Source organism: Rattus rattus, chromosome 11 (genome assembly GCF_011064425.1).
Source record: "Rattus rattus isolate New Zealand chromosome 11, Rrattus_CSIRO_v1, whole genome shotgun sequence".
Taxonomy (NCBI): Eukaryota; Metazoa; Chordata; class Mammalia; order Rodentia; family Muridae; genus Rattus; species Rattus rattus.
Genome location: NC_046164.1, coordinates 29369139 through 29385362, shown reverse-complemented (window position 1 = coordinate 29385362; position 16224 = coordinate 29369139). Strand labels below are relative to the sequence as shown.

At 38.0% G+C, this 16224-nt stretch overlaps 1 protein-coding gene across 1 annotated transcript in view; it reads left to right on the top strand.

Annotated features, from left to right (window-relative positions):
• Positions 1–16224, top strand: part of Nfxl1 (nuclear transcription factor, X-box binding like 1) — a 42865-nt gene that overhangs the window by 15152 nt on the left and 11489 nt on the right. The window contains exons 10-17 of the mRNA XM_032916038.1: positions 777–901; positions 1545–1667; positions 5258–5348; positions 9644–9764; positions 9977–10136; positions 10876–10967; positions 14877–14898; positions 15295–15435. Coding sequence (XP_032771929.1) covers positions 777–901; positions 1545–1667; positions 5258–5348; positions 9644–9764; positions 9977–10136; positions 10876–10967; positions 14877–14898; positions 15295–15435 — 875 coding nt within the window. The remainder of the gene's footprint in view (positions 1–776; positions 902–1544; positions 1668–5257; positions 5349–9643; positions 9765–9976; positions 10137–10875; positions 10968–14876; positions 14899–15294; positions 15436–16224) is intronic.

Here is a 16224-nt window from a genome sequence, read left to right as displayed (position 1 = left end):
GCTATGTACACTGGGACTTAAGGAGGCCGGCTGCTGCTGTCACTAGGTATAGCTTACCGTGTGAGCTTAGTTTGGGTTGTTTTTATGGAGGAGTGTGGTAGTTGAGTAAGCTTTCTTGACTCCAGTAGGAGTCATCTATAAGATTGATTTTATTACTTGTCATAATTGATTACTAAAGGTGAGTTTTACAGTGTTTTAAGTTTATATTTTTTTTCTATTCTGTGAGATTGAACAAATTTAAAAAGAAAATTATGCATGTTGTGGAAATTCCTCAGTTTTATGTCCTCAAACTCATCTCTCTAGTTAACAATTTATGAAGTAAATCATGTAAATGTTTATTGTCAGTAACTTTTGTGTCAAATTTCTTTTTAAGAAACATTAGCTTGCTGATTGTGGTGGTACACACCTGTAATCTCAGCATGTGGGAGGCAGAGGCGAGTGGATCTCTGAGTTGGAGGCCAGCCTGGTCCACATAATGAGTTCTAGGACAGCCAGGGCTAAAATAATAGATGTTGTCTCAAAGGGGGAAAAAAAAAAGAAAAGCTTGGCAGGTTTGGCATTGGGAGGAATAGGTAAGAGATTTTTGAATTTGGGTTTAGTCTTACAGGATATTAGGAATTATTTTTGTTAAGGTTTTTTTTTGTCTAATATATGGTTATAAAGGTTTTATAGTTCAAAAGAACTGCCATTCTTTAGGAACTAAAGAACAGGGAACTTTGTTAGTGATTCATAATAATGTGTTTTATTTAACATTTAACATTTTGTCTGCTTTTCAGAGTTTTCTTTGCCTTGTACAGAAGATGTACCAACTTGTGGAGACAGCTGTGACAAAATACTCGAATGTGGAATCCACAGGTGTTCACAGCGTTGCCATCGAGGTCCTTGTGAAACGTGCAGACAAGTTAGTTGTGTCCCATATACTTTCTTTCAAGAGCTATGCACCAAATTATGTCCGAGGAAACTGTTGTGTGTCATTGCTTTCGTAACATCTGTCTCATAATCAGTTTGTGTTATCTAATGTATTGATCTGGAACCAAATCTGAACATGATCCTTTATTGTTTTTCTTGAGACATGATATACTGTTCTCATTTGTATGGTTCAGTGTGGGGTGGTTTGTTACCAGAAGATATTTAGAATTCTGTTGAATTCAGCCTACATACAATGGAGACAGACTTATCTAGATTTGAGGCTTTAGTTATAGACATTGTTTGGCTTTAAACATATTACTTCATTAACCAGCTAGGTTACTGAACACTCCCCTAGTCTTGTACTGAGACTAGATATACAGATGTTATGGTTGGAACTACCTATAAATTGTTTTGTTTTCATTATTTTTACTGATTGATACTTCTTAATTCATATGAGGTCCTATTTGGAAGAATAAAGTAAAACAAGTACTTTAGGACATTCATTTTTGGTTTAGTTAGTTTTTAATACAAATTTGTTCCTAAGATTTTTGTCCTTTTAGTAATTACAAAATTGCAGTGTGGAGAAAAGCATTGCCATTAGTCCCTTTAACATTGCTTCTTGGTGCTTGGCCTAGGAAGTGGAAAAGCAGTGTCGTTGTGGAAAACATACAAAGCGAATGCCTTGTCACAAGACTTACCTTTGTGAAACGAAGTGTGTAAAAATGCGGGACTGTCAAAAGCATCAGTGTAGGAGAAAGGTATGTATGATCAACTTGGGAAACTGATTTAAAAGTTGTTAAATTTTTCTCTTTGGGAAAAAAATCCCATATATGATATGGGAAAATAAATACTTTTAATTCGTTTCTCAAGTAATCAGGAGTGTTTTTTGTTTCTGTATCAAATACTAGTAAATATTCTAGATTAACATTTGCTGTTTGTATTAGTAGGTATTCATGCCAGTTTTTGAATGTGGTTGCACAAATGATTCAGGGATCTGACTCAAAAGGATCTTGAGGACATCCTGGGCTAATATAGTGTGACTTTGTCTCAACAAAACAGAATAGAACAAAACACCAAAGACTGTATACAATGTCCTTTCCTCATACACTGACTCAGTTCAGTTTGGGCTGTTTATTTTCTGATCGAAGATGCCCTTAGTGGTTTTGAAGCGATAGTGATATTGATGGTCGGCACCTAACAGAGGTGAGATGATAATAGAAAATTATCGATGCTTGGCTTGCAGGAAGTTTGACTGGAGGGCTTTGTTGGGGCTATAGAGTTGTGGCTCTTATGTGTGTTATATAATCTGTGGTGACAGTATTTGTCATTTAATTTGGCTACATATTATTTACACTTAGCATGATTATTTAAGTCTGTTTACCATCTTTTTTGTTTGTTCGATGTGAGACAAGAACTCAGTATATGGCTCAGATTGTCCTAGAACTCACTGTGTAGACCAAACTGAGCTCTAACTCACGTGATTTTGCTTGCTTCTGCCTCTTGAGTGCTGGGATTAAAGGCATGAGCCACTACACTTGCCTTAACTGTTTACCATCATGCTAATGATTTTCTGATTATTTATTTGTTCCTTTCTCACTTTTCTTCCCTTGACCTGTTTCTCAGTGGTCCCATTTAATCTACTTTATTTGTTTACTAGCTACGATTCATCTCATTCTCTTTCTTCTCCCTTCCTTCCTCCCTTCTTCCTTTCTTTGAGTGGTTACTATGGGCTTCAAATTCTTTAGAAATTACTACTGTGCATTTTATATTATTTGTTTTGACCTAGTTTATGACACCCCTATGTATTATAACTGTGTTTCAGAAACCCCAAATATGTTGCTTTTATTATTGTTTTAAATAGTTACAGTTTTAAAGGCTTGTTAGTGTTTTTTATGTGCGTGTGTTTCTGCCTGCCGAGTGAGTGCAGGTGCCTTCAGAGACAGAAGAGAGTGGCATTAGATCCCCTGGAACTAGAGTTATATGAAGTTTGGGGCCACCTGACAGACAGGGTGCTAGGAGCCAACCCCAAGTGCTCTTATCTATCTGCTGAGATTTCTCCAGCCTCAGCAGTTGTTTTTAGAAGTGTTTGAAAGAACACAAAGTAGTTCTTTGTAGTTGTATGGATTTCACATTTCTTTTTGTTTAGCTACAGGTTTTCTAGCTTCAGTTTCCTTTCTGTCTCAGGGACTTCCTTAAATGTTTCTTGTGCTGGCCAATTTTTTTTTTCACCTTTATATATGAGAAAATGCTTTTCCTTTTAGAAAATACATTTTTTTTTTTTTTTACCGCAGAACTCTAGTTCTACACTTTTGTCCCCTGTACTTACTGAATGTTGCCCACTGCCTCTTAGCTTGCTTTTTCCTAATGAAGGATATAAATCTCTCTTGTGTTCTCTTCTTGCTCTCTGAGTGATTTTGAAGAGTTTTCTATAACAGTAGTAATTCTTTTCTGATGTTACTAAGCATAGTGTTTTTCATGTTTCTTTGACTTGTTTTTATTGAACTAGCTTCTAGGATTGAAAGTTTGTACTTCTCATCAAATTTAGACTTTAAACTTGATTTTCTTTCTGTTATCTCATGGTCCTTGGTGCTTCATGACATACATGCTCCTTGAAGTCCCTCAGCACAGCAATGCCCTGTTTTCAGGTTTTCATTCTTTGTAATACACTGGATACATGATCCAGCTTTGTCTTCAGTCTCACCAGTTGCTTTTGTGTTTTCTAATCTTACTCTCGTCCAGTGTTTTGCCTTAGGTGTGTGTTCACCTTAGGGGGTGGAGGGACTCAGCATAGCGTGCGTGCTTCTGTACAGCGTGCTCCCTTCTCGTGGTAGGTGTGCCTACTTTACTGTGCTCAGCTACCAGTTCTGTCCCTTCTCATTTCTGTGTCTTCCAATTGATTTTTCTTTTACTCTTTATTATTATATTTCCTTGCTTCCTGACCTGCTAAGGAAATTTTCTATTGCTTTTTAGAAATTACAGACATTTTTACATGCCTTTTTTTCCCTTTTAAGTATTTACCTTTCCTTTAAATACTTTTAAAGGGTTGCTCTGAGGCAATAGGTTACTCAGAGATCATTGGTTCCTTATAGGTCTCATGTCTGGGGTTGATATGACCTCAATACTAAGGTAATAACTCAGCATTCTGCTGATGCCTGCATATCAGAAAGTTCTTCCATACTGACTGTTCCTAGCCTTGTGAACTCTAGATCTTGTTCTTTCTTTTCCTTCCTTAGTGCTATTTTGGTGGTGTTGAAGTTATTTCTTGTATGTGTTCAAGCAAAGACTCAAAAGGATCTGTTCTGGAGTTTTCCAGAGATTTCTCTATGCTTTTGCTTTCTTACTATAAGTTGTATCATACTAGCCTACATGAACTATGGATTTATCTGCTCAACTCAAATTACCAGATTCTGCCTGCGATCAATCTTGCAGAACAGCCTAGAAGCTTCGAGGTCTAGGGTAATGTCTTTGTGGGGCTCACCCTCTATGTTTCCCTTCTCAAGGCTGCCTGATTAATCTCTAAAATCCACGACTTCCAGACTCTTGTCAAGTTTTCTAGGTATTTGGACAAGAGGGTTTATCTTATTATTGTAACTTTATCATGCATAGAAATGCCAGTTACCTTATTCAAGTCCTGGACCATATAATAACCTTCTTTGTTACTGCTACTAAAACTTTTACCTCCACTGCTATTTAGTGACAGACACATTGCTGCTCACAGATGTCTGTCTAATTGAGTGCGGTTTTACTAATTGATTTATTGCTTTTCAGTGATGTGGAAACCAACTGAATATGAGAAAAGCTATGGAAAGAATTAAATTGACAATACAGATTCTAAGTAGTTGCCTGAAATTAATGAATGAAAATCCAGCTAGGTAGTATTTGTTTCTCAGGTTAGAAATGAAGGAAGTGACAGGCTAAGGAGCCCAGCTTTGCTCCTTTCTTAGTTGTTCTCAGATCTTTGAGAATAGCTGACAGCCTACTCACTCAGCCAATTTTATTTTAATTTAAAATTAAATTAGCCAGATTCATTGTCTGAAAATTGACTGGATTTGATTAAATCCTTGGGATAATGTAATTGACTGCATAGAAAGAAAGTGGTGGAAATATTATGGCATAGAATAATTAAGAGGCAAGGACATTTAACCTGGTTTTATTAAAGTGTCATTTTCTACTTAAACTAGTAAATTCGTAATGTACTATTTACTAGAATAATGTTGATACTCTTGAAAATTTTTTCCTTAGAGTGAAAAGAATCTTTTTGCTTCTTAAAATTCTGTAAATGACTAGGAGTGAATTGCTATGTATGGGGTTTCAAATTTCTCTTCTTTACATATTGCTTTCTCTCTAGTGTTGCCCTGGAAACTGTCCACCTTGTGATCAAAATTGTGGACGGACTTTAGGATGTAGAAACCATAAGTGTCCGTCTGTCTGCCACAGAGGTAAAATTTCACAGTAGATATCATTTTATGTTTGTGTTTCCTCAGTGCTTTAGAGTCAATAAAGAGCTTTCCGATTATTATTTGGGCCTCCTAACACTGGGGAGAGGGTAGACAGTCACTGTGTTTCTATTTTTTGAACCAGGCAATTAACGTTAAGTGACTTAGGTAATGCCCAAGGCAGTGTTATGGCAAAATTCAAACCCAAGTCAATGTAAGTTGCATTGCTTTGTAACACCATGATGGTAGAGTCTGCTTTTTTCTTAACCTTCCCTATGGAGACTTTTTAAACAATAGCTATTCATAGATTTGGTTGTAGTATAAGTTTTTTATACTTTTATGAACTTAAGGGTTATCGTATGCTGGTGATTCTGGGAGATTTTAGTCTCAGGATCCCTTATTCTTTGTGAGACCTTAAACATTTTTCTTAATGTGTGAATTTTATCCATTTACATTTGTTGTACTTAATGTTAAAATAAAATATAATCATTTTAAGTAGTTTTATTTAAAATTATTTTTATATAAAATAATCCCATTATACTTTGATACAAATAACATGGCTTTTTATTTTGGAGATAGAACTAAGTTTTCTTCAGAAATGCGAATGAATATATTATTTTATATTCTTATAAATAATCTATAATGCCTAGTTGGTTAAAATGTAGCTAATTTGCAAATCTGCTTCTATAAATCAGTCTATTTTAATATTACCTTGCTTCTGTTCTATTTTAATATTGTCACTAGCTTCTAGAAAATTCTAAACTTGTGAGACTTTGCAGAATCCTCCGAATGGCTCTCAAGCACCCCAGGGTTTTGTATCACTCTGAACATTGTGTTCTAGATTATAGTGGCATTTCAAAGTCTTTGTTCTTATAAGCTAACTTTTCTACTTCCCTGCCTTAGTAGAATATAGAGAAATTAATGTAGATGATAGGTGGTGGCAAGCAGAAGAAAATGAGAGTGTAAAGATGCTGTGTATTGTTGTAGAAGTTGCTAAGGAGACATTGGAGAGTAGACCTGAGAAACAATAGGATTCGTGCCACCTGGAAATGAGAGTTGTCTAATGCAGTCAGCAGGTACAAAGGTAGTGCAGACTGCTCAGAGGGACATCATGGGAGGATGTGATGCCAGGGACATGATGGGTTAAAGAAATGTGGGGTTGGGGGGGCATTGGGGGGAGGTTCAAGAGATGGCCCAGCAGTTACAAGCACCGTCACCTATTCCAACCTTGGGTTTGAGTCTCAGCACCTACTTGGTGACCTATACCATTTAACTGTGGTCTCCTGGGGACTGGATGGCCTCGGCTGGCCTCTCTAGGCATTGGGCTTGTACATGGTGCACAGACATACATATAGGCAAAACACCTTATCACCTAGACAGACACGCAAGCAGACAAACAAATGAAGTAAGTAAGTAAATCTGATTTCTGGGGAAAGAGAATGTGGACAGGGCCATGTAGACTATGTTTCAAGTGATGGCTTTTATGTGAGCCATCTGACTGCTGTGAGGATTGGAGAAGGGGGTAAGTAGTGCTCAGTCTCCTTATCAGGAGTATAACTGGGCTACTTGGTTTTCACATATTTTTACATTGTAAATCAATTTGCATTGAATGGACACTTTATACTATTTTGACAAATAACAAATTATAGATGAGTCTAACTCATGAATTTGCTTGTGAAAGTTTTAGGTGTCCTGTCATTCATTTCTGTAGTATTGTCTGCCCAAATTACCAGTGTGTCACAGTGAGTCGGGTTTATTCCAACCTTTGTAATCTAGTAAGATTTTTTTCTAGAACAATTTATGTAGAGAAGGAAAGGGGTATCCTTTGTCTGCTAAAGGGTATCTGTAGGAAGGCTACAGCAAGTATGACTCTTATTGGAGAAACCTCAGATGCATTTCTCCTATCATTTGAAGCATATCTATAAATAAATAGTCATATCTGAACAATAAAACATACTTGGTGTTGAAATTCTTGTGACAGTTTTTATTTGATTTATGATTCACTAATTAGAAAGGATGTTACTACCACTGATGCTAAATGGCTGACAGTCTTTAAAGCTGCCATTTCCCTCACTTCTGTGTTTTTAATGGCTTGTGATTTACTTGAAGAAATTAGGTAGCCATTTGGTTTCCCAGTCTGGATTTTGCAGATTGTCTCCCTAGTATTTTTTAATGTGTCTTTATCCTCTGCATTTTTGATAAATTGTTCAGCCTGAGGTTTGAACAGATTCATGTTTTTTGTTTTGTTTTGTTTTTTTGTGACTTGGTTATTGTGAAAGTGCTTATTAGCTTCGAGAGAATCTTCCTAGAGCCTAAAATGATTATTTAGAAGATGATTGTATCACTCTGAACATTAGTTTAAATCAGTTTCAAATGAGAATCATTATTTCATACCATCTTCATCACTCTGGTTACCTTCGTAATCAGAATTACACTGGAACTCCTTGGGAGAGATGCTTGCCGCACACTGGTGGTGAATATGTGAGAACCGGATATAGAGTTCATTTAAGTGCAAGGCACTGTGTGGTTCTGCAGTTACTGGAAGCCTGCCCATTCTGGCAGTTAGTGGACTGGTCATTGTTGGTCTGCTTTTTAGTTTTGAAATGATAATTACTGAGGCTTAACTTGGCCTCCATACCTGTTTCTGTAATAAATTCTTTTGATCAGTGGGAAGACTGCTTAGATAAATTATTTCTTATTATTCTCAAGCTTTGAGTTTTAAAAAGTATCATTGTAGCTTTGTCATGACAATAAGGTATTTAAGTTCCTCTCTGAATTGTTGAGTGTGGATTAGAAACTATTAAGTACAGATGTGATACGCTAAATGAGAGCGACTTAAATGTTCCCACTAATTTGAAAAATGCAGCATTCTTTTGGAAAGATCAAAATAAAACCTGGTCATGTAGATGAGAATAATGTGAGTTTTTATTGTCAAGAGTGAAATTTCACTGTATTATACTGAACACTGAAGTATAAAGTTAATAATTTTATAATACATTTCTCTGTGATGCTTTTTTCCTTTCATTTGCTCATTATTTCAATGAAATTGCTAATTCACTTTGTTTTAGAGGGATTCTTTTTTAACTTCTAGAGTCATTACACCAGACTATTTTCTATTGATTTTTTATTTTTAACCAAGTTAACTACTTTGTGGATCCTGACATCTAGGAAACAATTTCTTTAACATTTTTACTCAATTAATTGAGGACTTTTTCCTTCTTTATTATTTCATTTTTGATGGAGTTTTATTCATGGAAAATTAGAATAGGAAGAAATTCATCAGATGATGTCAGAGATCCTTCGGGCAGAATCATTTAAGTTGTGTGGAAAGGTTTCTTTCTGGTTGGGCATGTTGGTATACATAGCTATAATTCTGTACCGGTAGGGCCGAGGCCAGTGTGAGGCATCTAATGAGACTGTCCCATGCCCTGCCAAAGTAAAGTTTTCTTTCACTTTATTTTTAGTTTTTTTTTGTTTTTTTGTTTTTTTCCGGAGCTGAGGACCGAACCCAGGGCCTTGTGCTTGCTAGGCAAGCGCTCTACCACTGAGCTAAATCCCCAACCCCTATTTTTAGGTATTTTTAACAAGATAAAATAAAGAGTAAAATCTAGTAACTCTTTTTTCGGAAATGTTTAAAGGAGAAATATTTTGGAATGGTGTTGTAAGATAAATGTTTAGGGCTCAGTTTTTATGAAGCATAAGTAATGGAAAGTGACTGTCATTAGTAGGCAGCCACAGGTCATGTGAGAAAAGTTGCTGGGTTTTGGTGGGGATTTATCAAAATATAATGTTCTTGGATAAATGTATATATGAAAACAGACTAAAAGATTATTGTTAGTGTTAGATTCTGCAAGAACTCACTTACTTATTTACTTGTTGTGGGTTTGAAGAAGTAGCATGTTAAATTCGTTACTTAGAACTGGTACACGTAAGGAAGGGTGTACAAATCCCAGGTGTGTAGTGTGTGAAATGGAGCTTGTGGATGTGATTGTGCACTAAATCCAGATGATTGAACAGAACCCTGTCAGGGCTTCTCAAAGCTCACATCCTTCTGAGCTACTCTTCTGATTTTGAACAGTAGGAATTAGGTTTTCCTATTTCCTCTGTGATTGTGGAATCAAACACTGAAGCACACAACCTTTGTGCATAGCTTCTTTTGCTTGACATGCTAAGAATTGTTCATATTACTGCTGCTTTCGAATGACAGATGATCCTGTGTGCATTACGCAGGTATACTGTTTGATTAACCATTGATGGTCAATGTTTGGAAGGTCAGTCGATGTGTTTTTTTCCCTCAGGCAGTTGCTATCCATGCCCAGAAACGGTAGATGTGAAGTGCAACTGTGGTAACGCAAAGGTGACAGTACCCTGTGGCCGAGAGCGGACTACAAGGCCACCTAAGTGCAAAGAGCTGTGCAGGTTGGTGTGAAGCTTTCCACAGCCCGATGTCCGATGTCTTAACATTTAAATTCATGCTGACTTTTGATTGTGTTCTAATTTTATTTTGTGTTAATGTTTTCAAATAATATTCATAGTGTGTTCCTTTTCTGATTTCAGAAGGTATTTAAAATAATTGCACTTTAGACGTATTGTTCAGTTGTCAAAGGTAACCTAAAAACTTTCTCATTTAGTCGACCACCAACATGTCATCATGCAAGTCAAGAAAAACACCGCTGTCACTTTGGCCCATGCCCACCATGTCATCAGCCTTGCCAAAAAGTTCTGGAGAAATGTGGGCACTTGTGTCCCATTTCATGTCATGATCAAGCACTAGTAAAGCAGACCGGCAGGGTAAGGACAATGTTGTTAGAGGTAATACTTTGCTGTGGGTTGTATTTTCTTCAGTGATTATTTAAGGTGTCTTTAGAGTGCTAAGCACTCTGCTCAGACCTGGGGTGTGAGGAAAACAAGAGTTGGTCTTTTGTCTTGAGAAACTAACGAAGGCTGGAGTATTGCTCAGTGGTGGGACTTTCCCAGTATCTCCATGACCCTGGGTTCATTTCCCAAGACTGAAAGGACGATTGGAGCTAAGCAGAGAAACTAATAAACAAATGTGTGTAAATATAGTATGATAATTATATTTAGATTAATTTGTCAATTTTTCTTCCAAGTATGGCTAGAAGTATAGATATTTCTTAATTTACTTTGTTGTTCACTTATTCAGTATTTACTGAGCCCTGGCTATATGTCAGGTTCTAGATGATAAGGAACATACGGGAGATGGCATTCAGTGGGTGGATGCTGGAGTTTTAAGTGTTCTTCATTTTGCTTTTGGCTTACAAGAGGTTAAGGAGGCTCTGCTGCCTTAGTTGTCCTTTTAACCCTGGCATCTGCCTCAGTTTTTAATATTGCGTGTGTATGGAGAGGAATGATCTTTACATGCAGATGGAATAAAATAGTTCAGTAAGCACATTTAGTCGAGCACTTGGATGGAGTTCAGCCTGTGTGAGCAAAGATCTGTTTTCCTCGCTTCTTGGAGGGCTGTGTGGGATAGCGCTCTGACTCTACACTGTTTGCATTTTACTCCTAGCATCAGCTGTCAGGCCCTTGGGAGCAGCCAGCCGAGCCAGCGTTTATTCAGACTGCGTTGCCTTGTCCTCCGTGTCAAGTTCCCATTCCTGTGTAAGAACTGCAGTCTGACATGGAATGAACCATGCCTTCTTTGCCTTACAGGCTTCAGCGTCGTTTTAGGCCTGACCTGCAAGCTAGTCTCCATGTTCTAGATCATTCTTTCCTAACTGTGTTTGCCGCTATACTCAAGCTCCTATGCATGTCTGTTTGCTGTGTCCTCCTTTAGCTAAAGTGTACTGTCCTTAGCTTTCTACAGCAACAGACACTGGCAGTTAGGATGTCTAAGAGGCTCATCATTGGTGACTCCACACTCAAGTGTGGCGTTTCCTAGTTAGCCAGCTTTACGTGGTGGACTAGGAGATGAATGTGTAAAGGCAGCTTTGGAAATCCAAGGAAAGTTTCCTGAATTGATCAGGGAGTGATGGAGTTGAACCTGGAAGAATGAAGACTAGCAAATCCTTGAATGTTTCATACTTTCGGCAGAGACTGGGTTAGAGGGAAAAAGGAACAGTTCTGAGTAGGAACATGGTAGAAAGGGGGTTGTTAACTACAGCTTCGGTTCCAAAGCAGCAATCGATGCAGCTTCGGTATTAATCTTTCAAAGACAGAATTCTGGTTTTCTTTATTTCTAAAAGTCCCTTTTCTCCTGTAGTTTCCCTTCTACTGTGTCATGGTGCGTAATCTCTTTTACATGGTGCTGGATTCAGTTTACTAGTATGTTAATTTTTGAACATGTTGGAGAGATAGCTCATTGGTTAAGAGCAGTTCTCTACTTACAGAATATCTAGTTTTGATTCTCAGAACCCACATGGCTGCATATAACCATAAACCTCTCTAACTCCACTTTCAGGGGATCCGGTGCTCTCTTCTGGCCTCTGTGGGTACCAGGCACAAACATAGTACACATGTGTGTGAGTATGCATGTGTGTGTGTGTGTGTGTGTTTGTGTGTATGTGTGTGTATGTGAGAACACCCATACACATAAAAATGGAATACATATTTTAAAAATAATTTTTAAGTTTATATGTGGTAAACACGGCAGTAATCCCAGCATTCAGGAGGCTGAGGCAGAAAGATTACAAGTTTAAGACCAGTCTGGGCTCCCTAGTTAGCTGAGTTCTTAGGTAGTCTGAGTGATAGGTCCTGGTGTTTTGTTTTCACAAAGAAGGAAAGAAAAAACCCAAGAGTTTCCAATAACTCTGCAATATTAGTATTATTAGTTTATATTCTTGTAGTGTCCTATTTTTTCTCCTTTCTGGTTTTATGATCATGGAAAGACTAGGTTCCTGAAAACACTAGGAACTGCAGATTAGTGTGAATTCTTCAAATGTTTGTTAGAATGGAAGCTCCTCATCCTGGGCTTGCTGTGGTTAACTCTGTCTGTCCAGACTGTTGTGCACAGTAGCTGGAGTCGTGCAGTGGTGTGCCGTTCCACACTCGGCCTTTTTCACTTAGCCTAGGAAGTTAGGATCCACTGTATTCTTTTTTTTTCTTTTTCTTTTCGGAGCTGGGGACCGAACCCAGGGCCTTGCGCTTGCTAGGCGAGCGCCCTCCCACTGAGCTAAATCCCCAACCCCCACTGTATTCTTTCATGGGTTGAAAACTCAAACTTTTTTTTTATCACTGAATAACATCACACTCTCCAGACATCTCATAGTTGACTTGTTTTTATTTTGATGTATATTTTATTTTTGAGAACTTTATGGACAGAATTTGGATGATATTCAGCCTCTTTTCCCTTCTCCAGCTCTTGTGAGATCCATTCCTATCTTTCCCACTACTCTCAACCTTATGCCTCTTTTTCCTTACTTACTGAGTCCAGTTTATTTCTACCATATACTCGTGGGTGATTCCACCCATTCATCTGTTGAAGGACGTTTTGGTTGCTTTTAAGCATAATGATGCTATATATGTTGATGTATAAATTTTTGTGTATGTATGCCTTTTTAGCTCATTTAGATAAGAACTCAGGAGTGTAACTGCTGTACAGTATGATGAATTTGTGTTTAGCTGTGTGAAGCTGTCAAATTATCTACCATGTGGTAGGTCAGTTTGTATTCTCATCAGCATCAGAGGTGTGGTCTTCTTGCTTTGTACCCAGTTAGCGTAGGGCACTGTTGGCACATTAGCCATTTAGTTAGATGCGTGGAGGTATTGCCTGTTAATTTATAGCTTCCTAATGACCCGATGCCCGTTGTCTTTTTATATGTCACTCTGGCAGTTTTGGTTGTTTTGATAAGGTTTATCTTTTGCTGTGTCTTTGACCATTTTCTAATGGGGTGGTTTGCTCTTGTCTGTCATTAGGCATGAGCTCTTGGTGTAGTTACCAGACATGTTTTCCAAATGTAGTCTGCATCCATGTCTTGTCTTCCTTCTGTGAAGTTTTAGTGATTAGAACTTACCTGTTTCCTTTTATGGCTTATTCTTTTGGCATTGTTTCTAAAAATTCATCTTGACACCCAAGATTATTTAGTCTTATCCTGTGTATTATACTTTTGTATTTAGGTCTGTAATCTGTTTTGAGTTAATTGTGAAAGGAATAAAGTATTTTTTAAGTGGACATATATTTGTTCCAGCACTACCGTTTGTTGAGAAGAACATTTCTTCTGTAATGTGCCATTGTTTGTCAAGGCTGAGCTGATTTTACTTGTATGAGCCTCCCTCTGGGCTCTTGTTCCAGTTTATGTTTCTGTCCTTCATCAGCACCACATGGTCCTGCCAGCCGTGGTTTTGTAGTGAGTTAGCGCATGTCAGTCCTTGAGCTTTCTTCTTCCTCAGTATTACGTGGGGTGTTTGAGGTCGGCTTTTGTCCCATGTAGACTTTAGGTTAAATGTTAGAAATTTGTCTGTCTGTTTTGGTTTTTGATCTTGGGTACCAAGCAGCCCAGGATAGCCTTGACCTTGCTTTGTCAGAACTCATACAGAGTCCAGGCTGGTCTTGAGCTCCTCGTGCTGCTGAGTCTTTCATCTGAGTGCTAGGGTCACAGTGCTGTGCCACCACCATGCTTGGCTTTGGGTGAGGACTTGGAATTGTGATGAATATAGATGAAATTAGGAAGAAATGTGGCCTTAAAATTGAGGTATAGATCTTTCTGTTTTTAAACATGGAATCTTTATTTAAACCCTTACGATTTCTCCTCAGCATTTTGTGGTTTTTAAAAGTCATGTCATTCAGTTAAACAATTAGATTTATACCCACTTTACTTTTGTGTGTGCCATTATCAATGTTTCATGTTCCAGTTACTCATGCTACTCTTGTACAAAGACTTGACCTGTGTGTGTCAACTTCATATCCTGTATTTACTGTAATTGCTTATTTCTAAGTGCTTTAACTTTTACTTAAGAGAGGCTAGTGTAGTTAGCATATTTGTTTTAAACACTCTTCTTTTTTTTTTTTTTGAGTATTTCTTATTTACATTTTGATTGTTATTCCTTTCCGGTTTCTGGGCAAACATCCTCTAATCCCTCCCCTCCCCTTCTTCATGGGTGTTCCCTCCCATCCTCCCCATTGCCGCCCTCCCCCAACAGTCTAGTTCACTGGGGGTTCAGTCTTAGCAGGACCCAGGGCTTCCCCTTCCACTGGTGCTCTTACTAGGATATTCATTGCTACCTATGAGGTCAGAGTCCAGGGTCAGTCCATGTATAGTCTTTAGGTAGTGGCTTAGTCCCTGGAAGCTCTGGTTGCTTGGCATTGTTGTACATATGGGGTCTCGAGCCCCTTCAAGCTCTTCCAGTTCTTTCTCTGATTCCTTCAACGGGGGTCCTATTCTCAGTTCAGTGGTTTGCTGCTGGCATTTGCCTCTGTATTTGCTGTATTCTGGCTGTGTCTCTCAGGAGCGATCTACCTCCGGCTCCTGTCGGCCTGCACTTCTTTGCTTCATCCATCTTGTCTAATTGGATGGCTTTAAACACTCTTCTTAAAGAGTCTATAATGTTTTCACTTTATTTTTTTCCTTGCAGGGAATGTCTGGGGAAGCATGAGGTGAGTAGTTAATATAATCTTTAAGTTTAGCTTGTAATCTTAATCATCTTTGCCCTAGAGTTGTTAGAAATGACTTGTCTCTCAGTGTTATAAAGAATGTGCATGGTTATTAATTTAGAAAAAATCTATATTGCCTTTGTGTGAGAATTAGTTTCTGTGTATTCACTGTAGAATCATATCATTTCTATTTCAATAATAGAGGTTTTCTTTTTGGTGTCTGTTTTTAGAGGAATGTTTTGACAGGTGCTTAATTTTGATATAAATATTATTAATGGAAACATGTTAGACCACTGTGAAAGTTGATCTCAAATTAGTCGTTTTGGAAATATAAGTGCAGAAAGTTTTATGTATAGATGTGTGTTGTGCTAGTTGGCTGTTTTTATTTTCATTTTTAAGGTAAGCCCACTACCATGCCATGCTGTAGGACCCTATTCGTGCAAGAGACTTTGTGGAAGAATGTTGAACTGTCAGAATCATACGTGTACGAAAGAATGCCACAAAGTGACTGAAGTTGATGGCTGTACTGGCAAAAATAAGGTAACATCCTTAGGATGGAAGCATGTATGCTGACTGTATCCTTGAAACACTTCACATGATACCACAGTATTTTAACATCCAAATTAAATGCTACCTACTTTCATTTCTCAGAAGACATCATTCTCACTGACTTGGAACTCACCAAGTAGACTGTAGACTGGCCATCCAGAGGATTTCCAGGGGTCTGGCTGTCTCTGTTTCCCCAGTGGTAGGATTCTTAGCATGGATCATTGTGCCCAGCTTTTTTTTTTTTTTTTTTCCCCCTGGAGCTGGGGACCGAACCCAGGGCCTTGCGCTTGCTAGGCAAGCGCTCTACCGCTGAGCTAAATCCCCAACCCTGTGCCCAGCTTTTTATGTGGGTTCTAGGGCTTGAACTCAAGGCCAGCTTCATCTATGTAGTAAGTTTCAGGCTAGCCACAGCAACGTAATGAGACCCTCAAAACAAAACGAAAGACAAATTGTTTATAGAAGAATATTTTTAATAGTTTGAAATGTTCTTTTTAAATTCTAGATACTAAAAATAGCTTTTTTTTTTTTTTTGAAAAGGGATTTCTTTTTTAAAATTATACAAGCATGTATATGTTTATGTGGATATGTGCCCAAGTGTGCAGGTTCCCACTGAATTCCCCCAACACACACACACAAAGTGTTGGATCCCCTGGGGCTGGAGTTAGACATGACTGTGAACTGCTTAATGTGGGTGCTAGAGAGTGAACTGATCCTCTAGAAGAACAGGAAGTGCTCTTACTCACTGAGCTGTCTTTCTAGTCCCTATCACTTAGAGTTCAT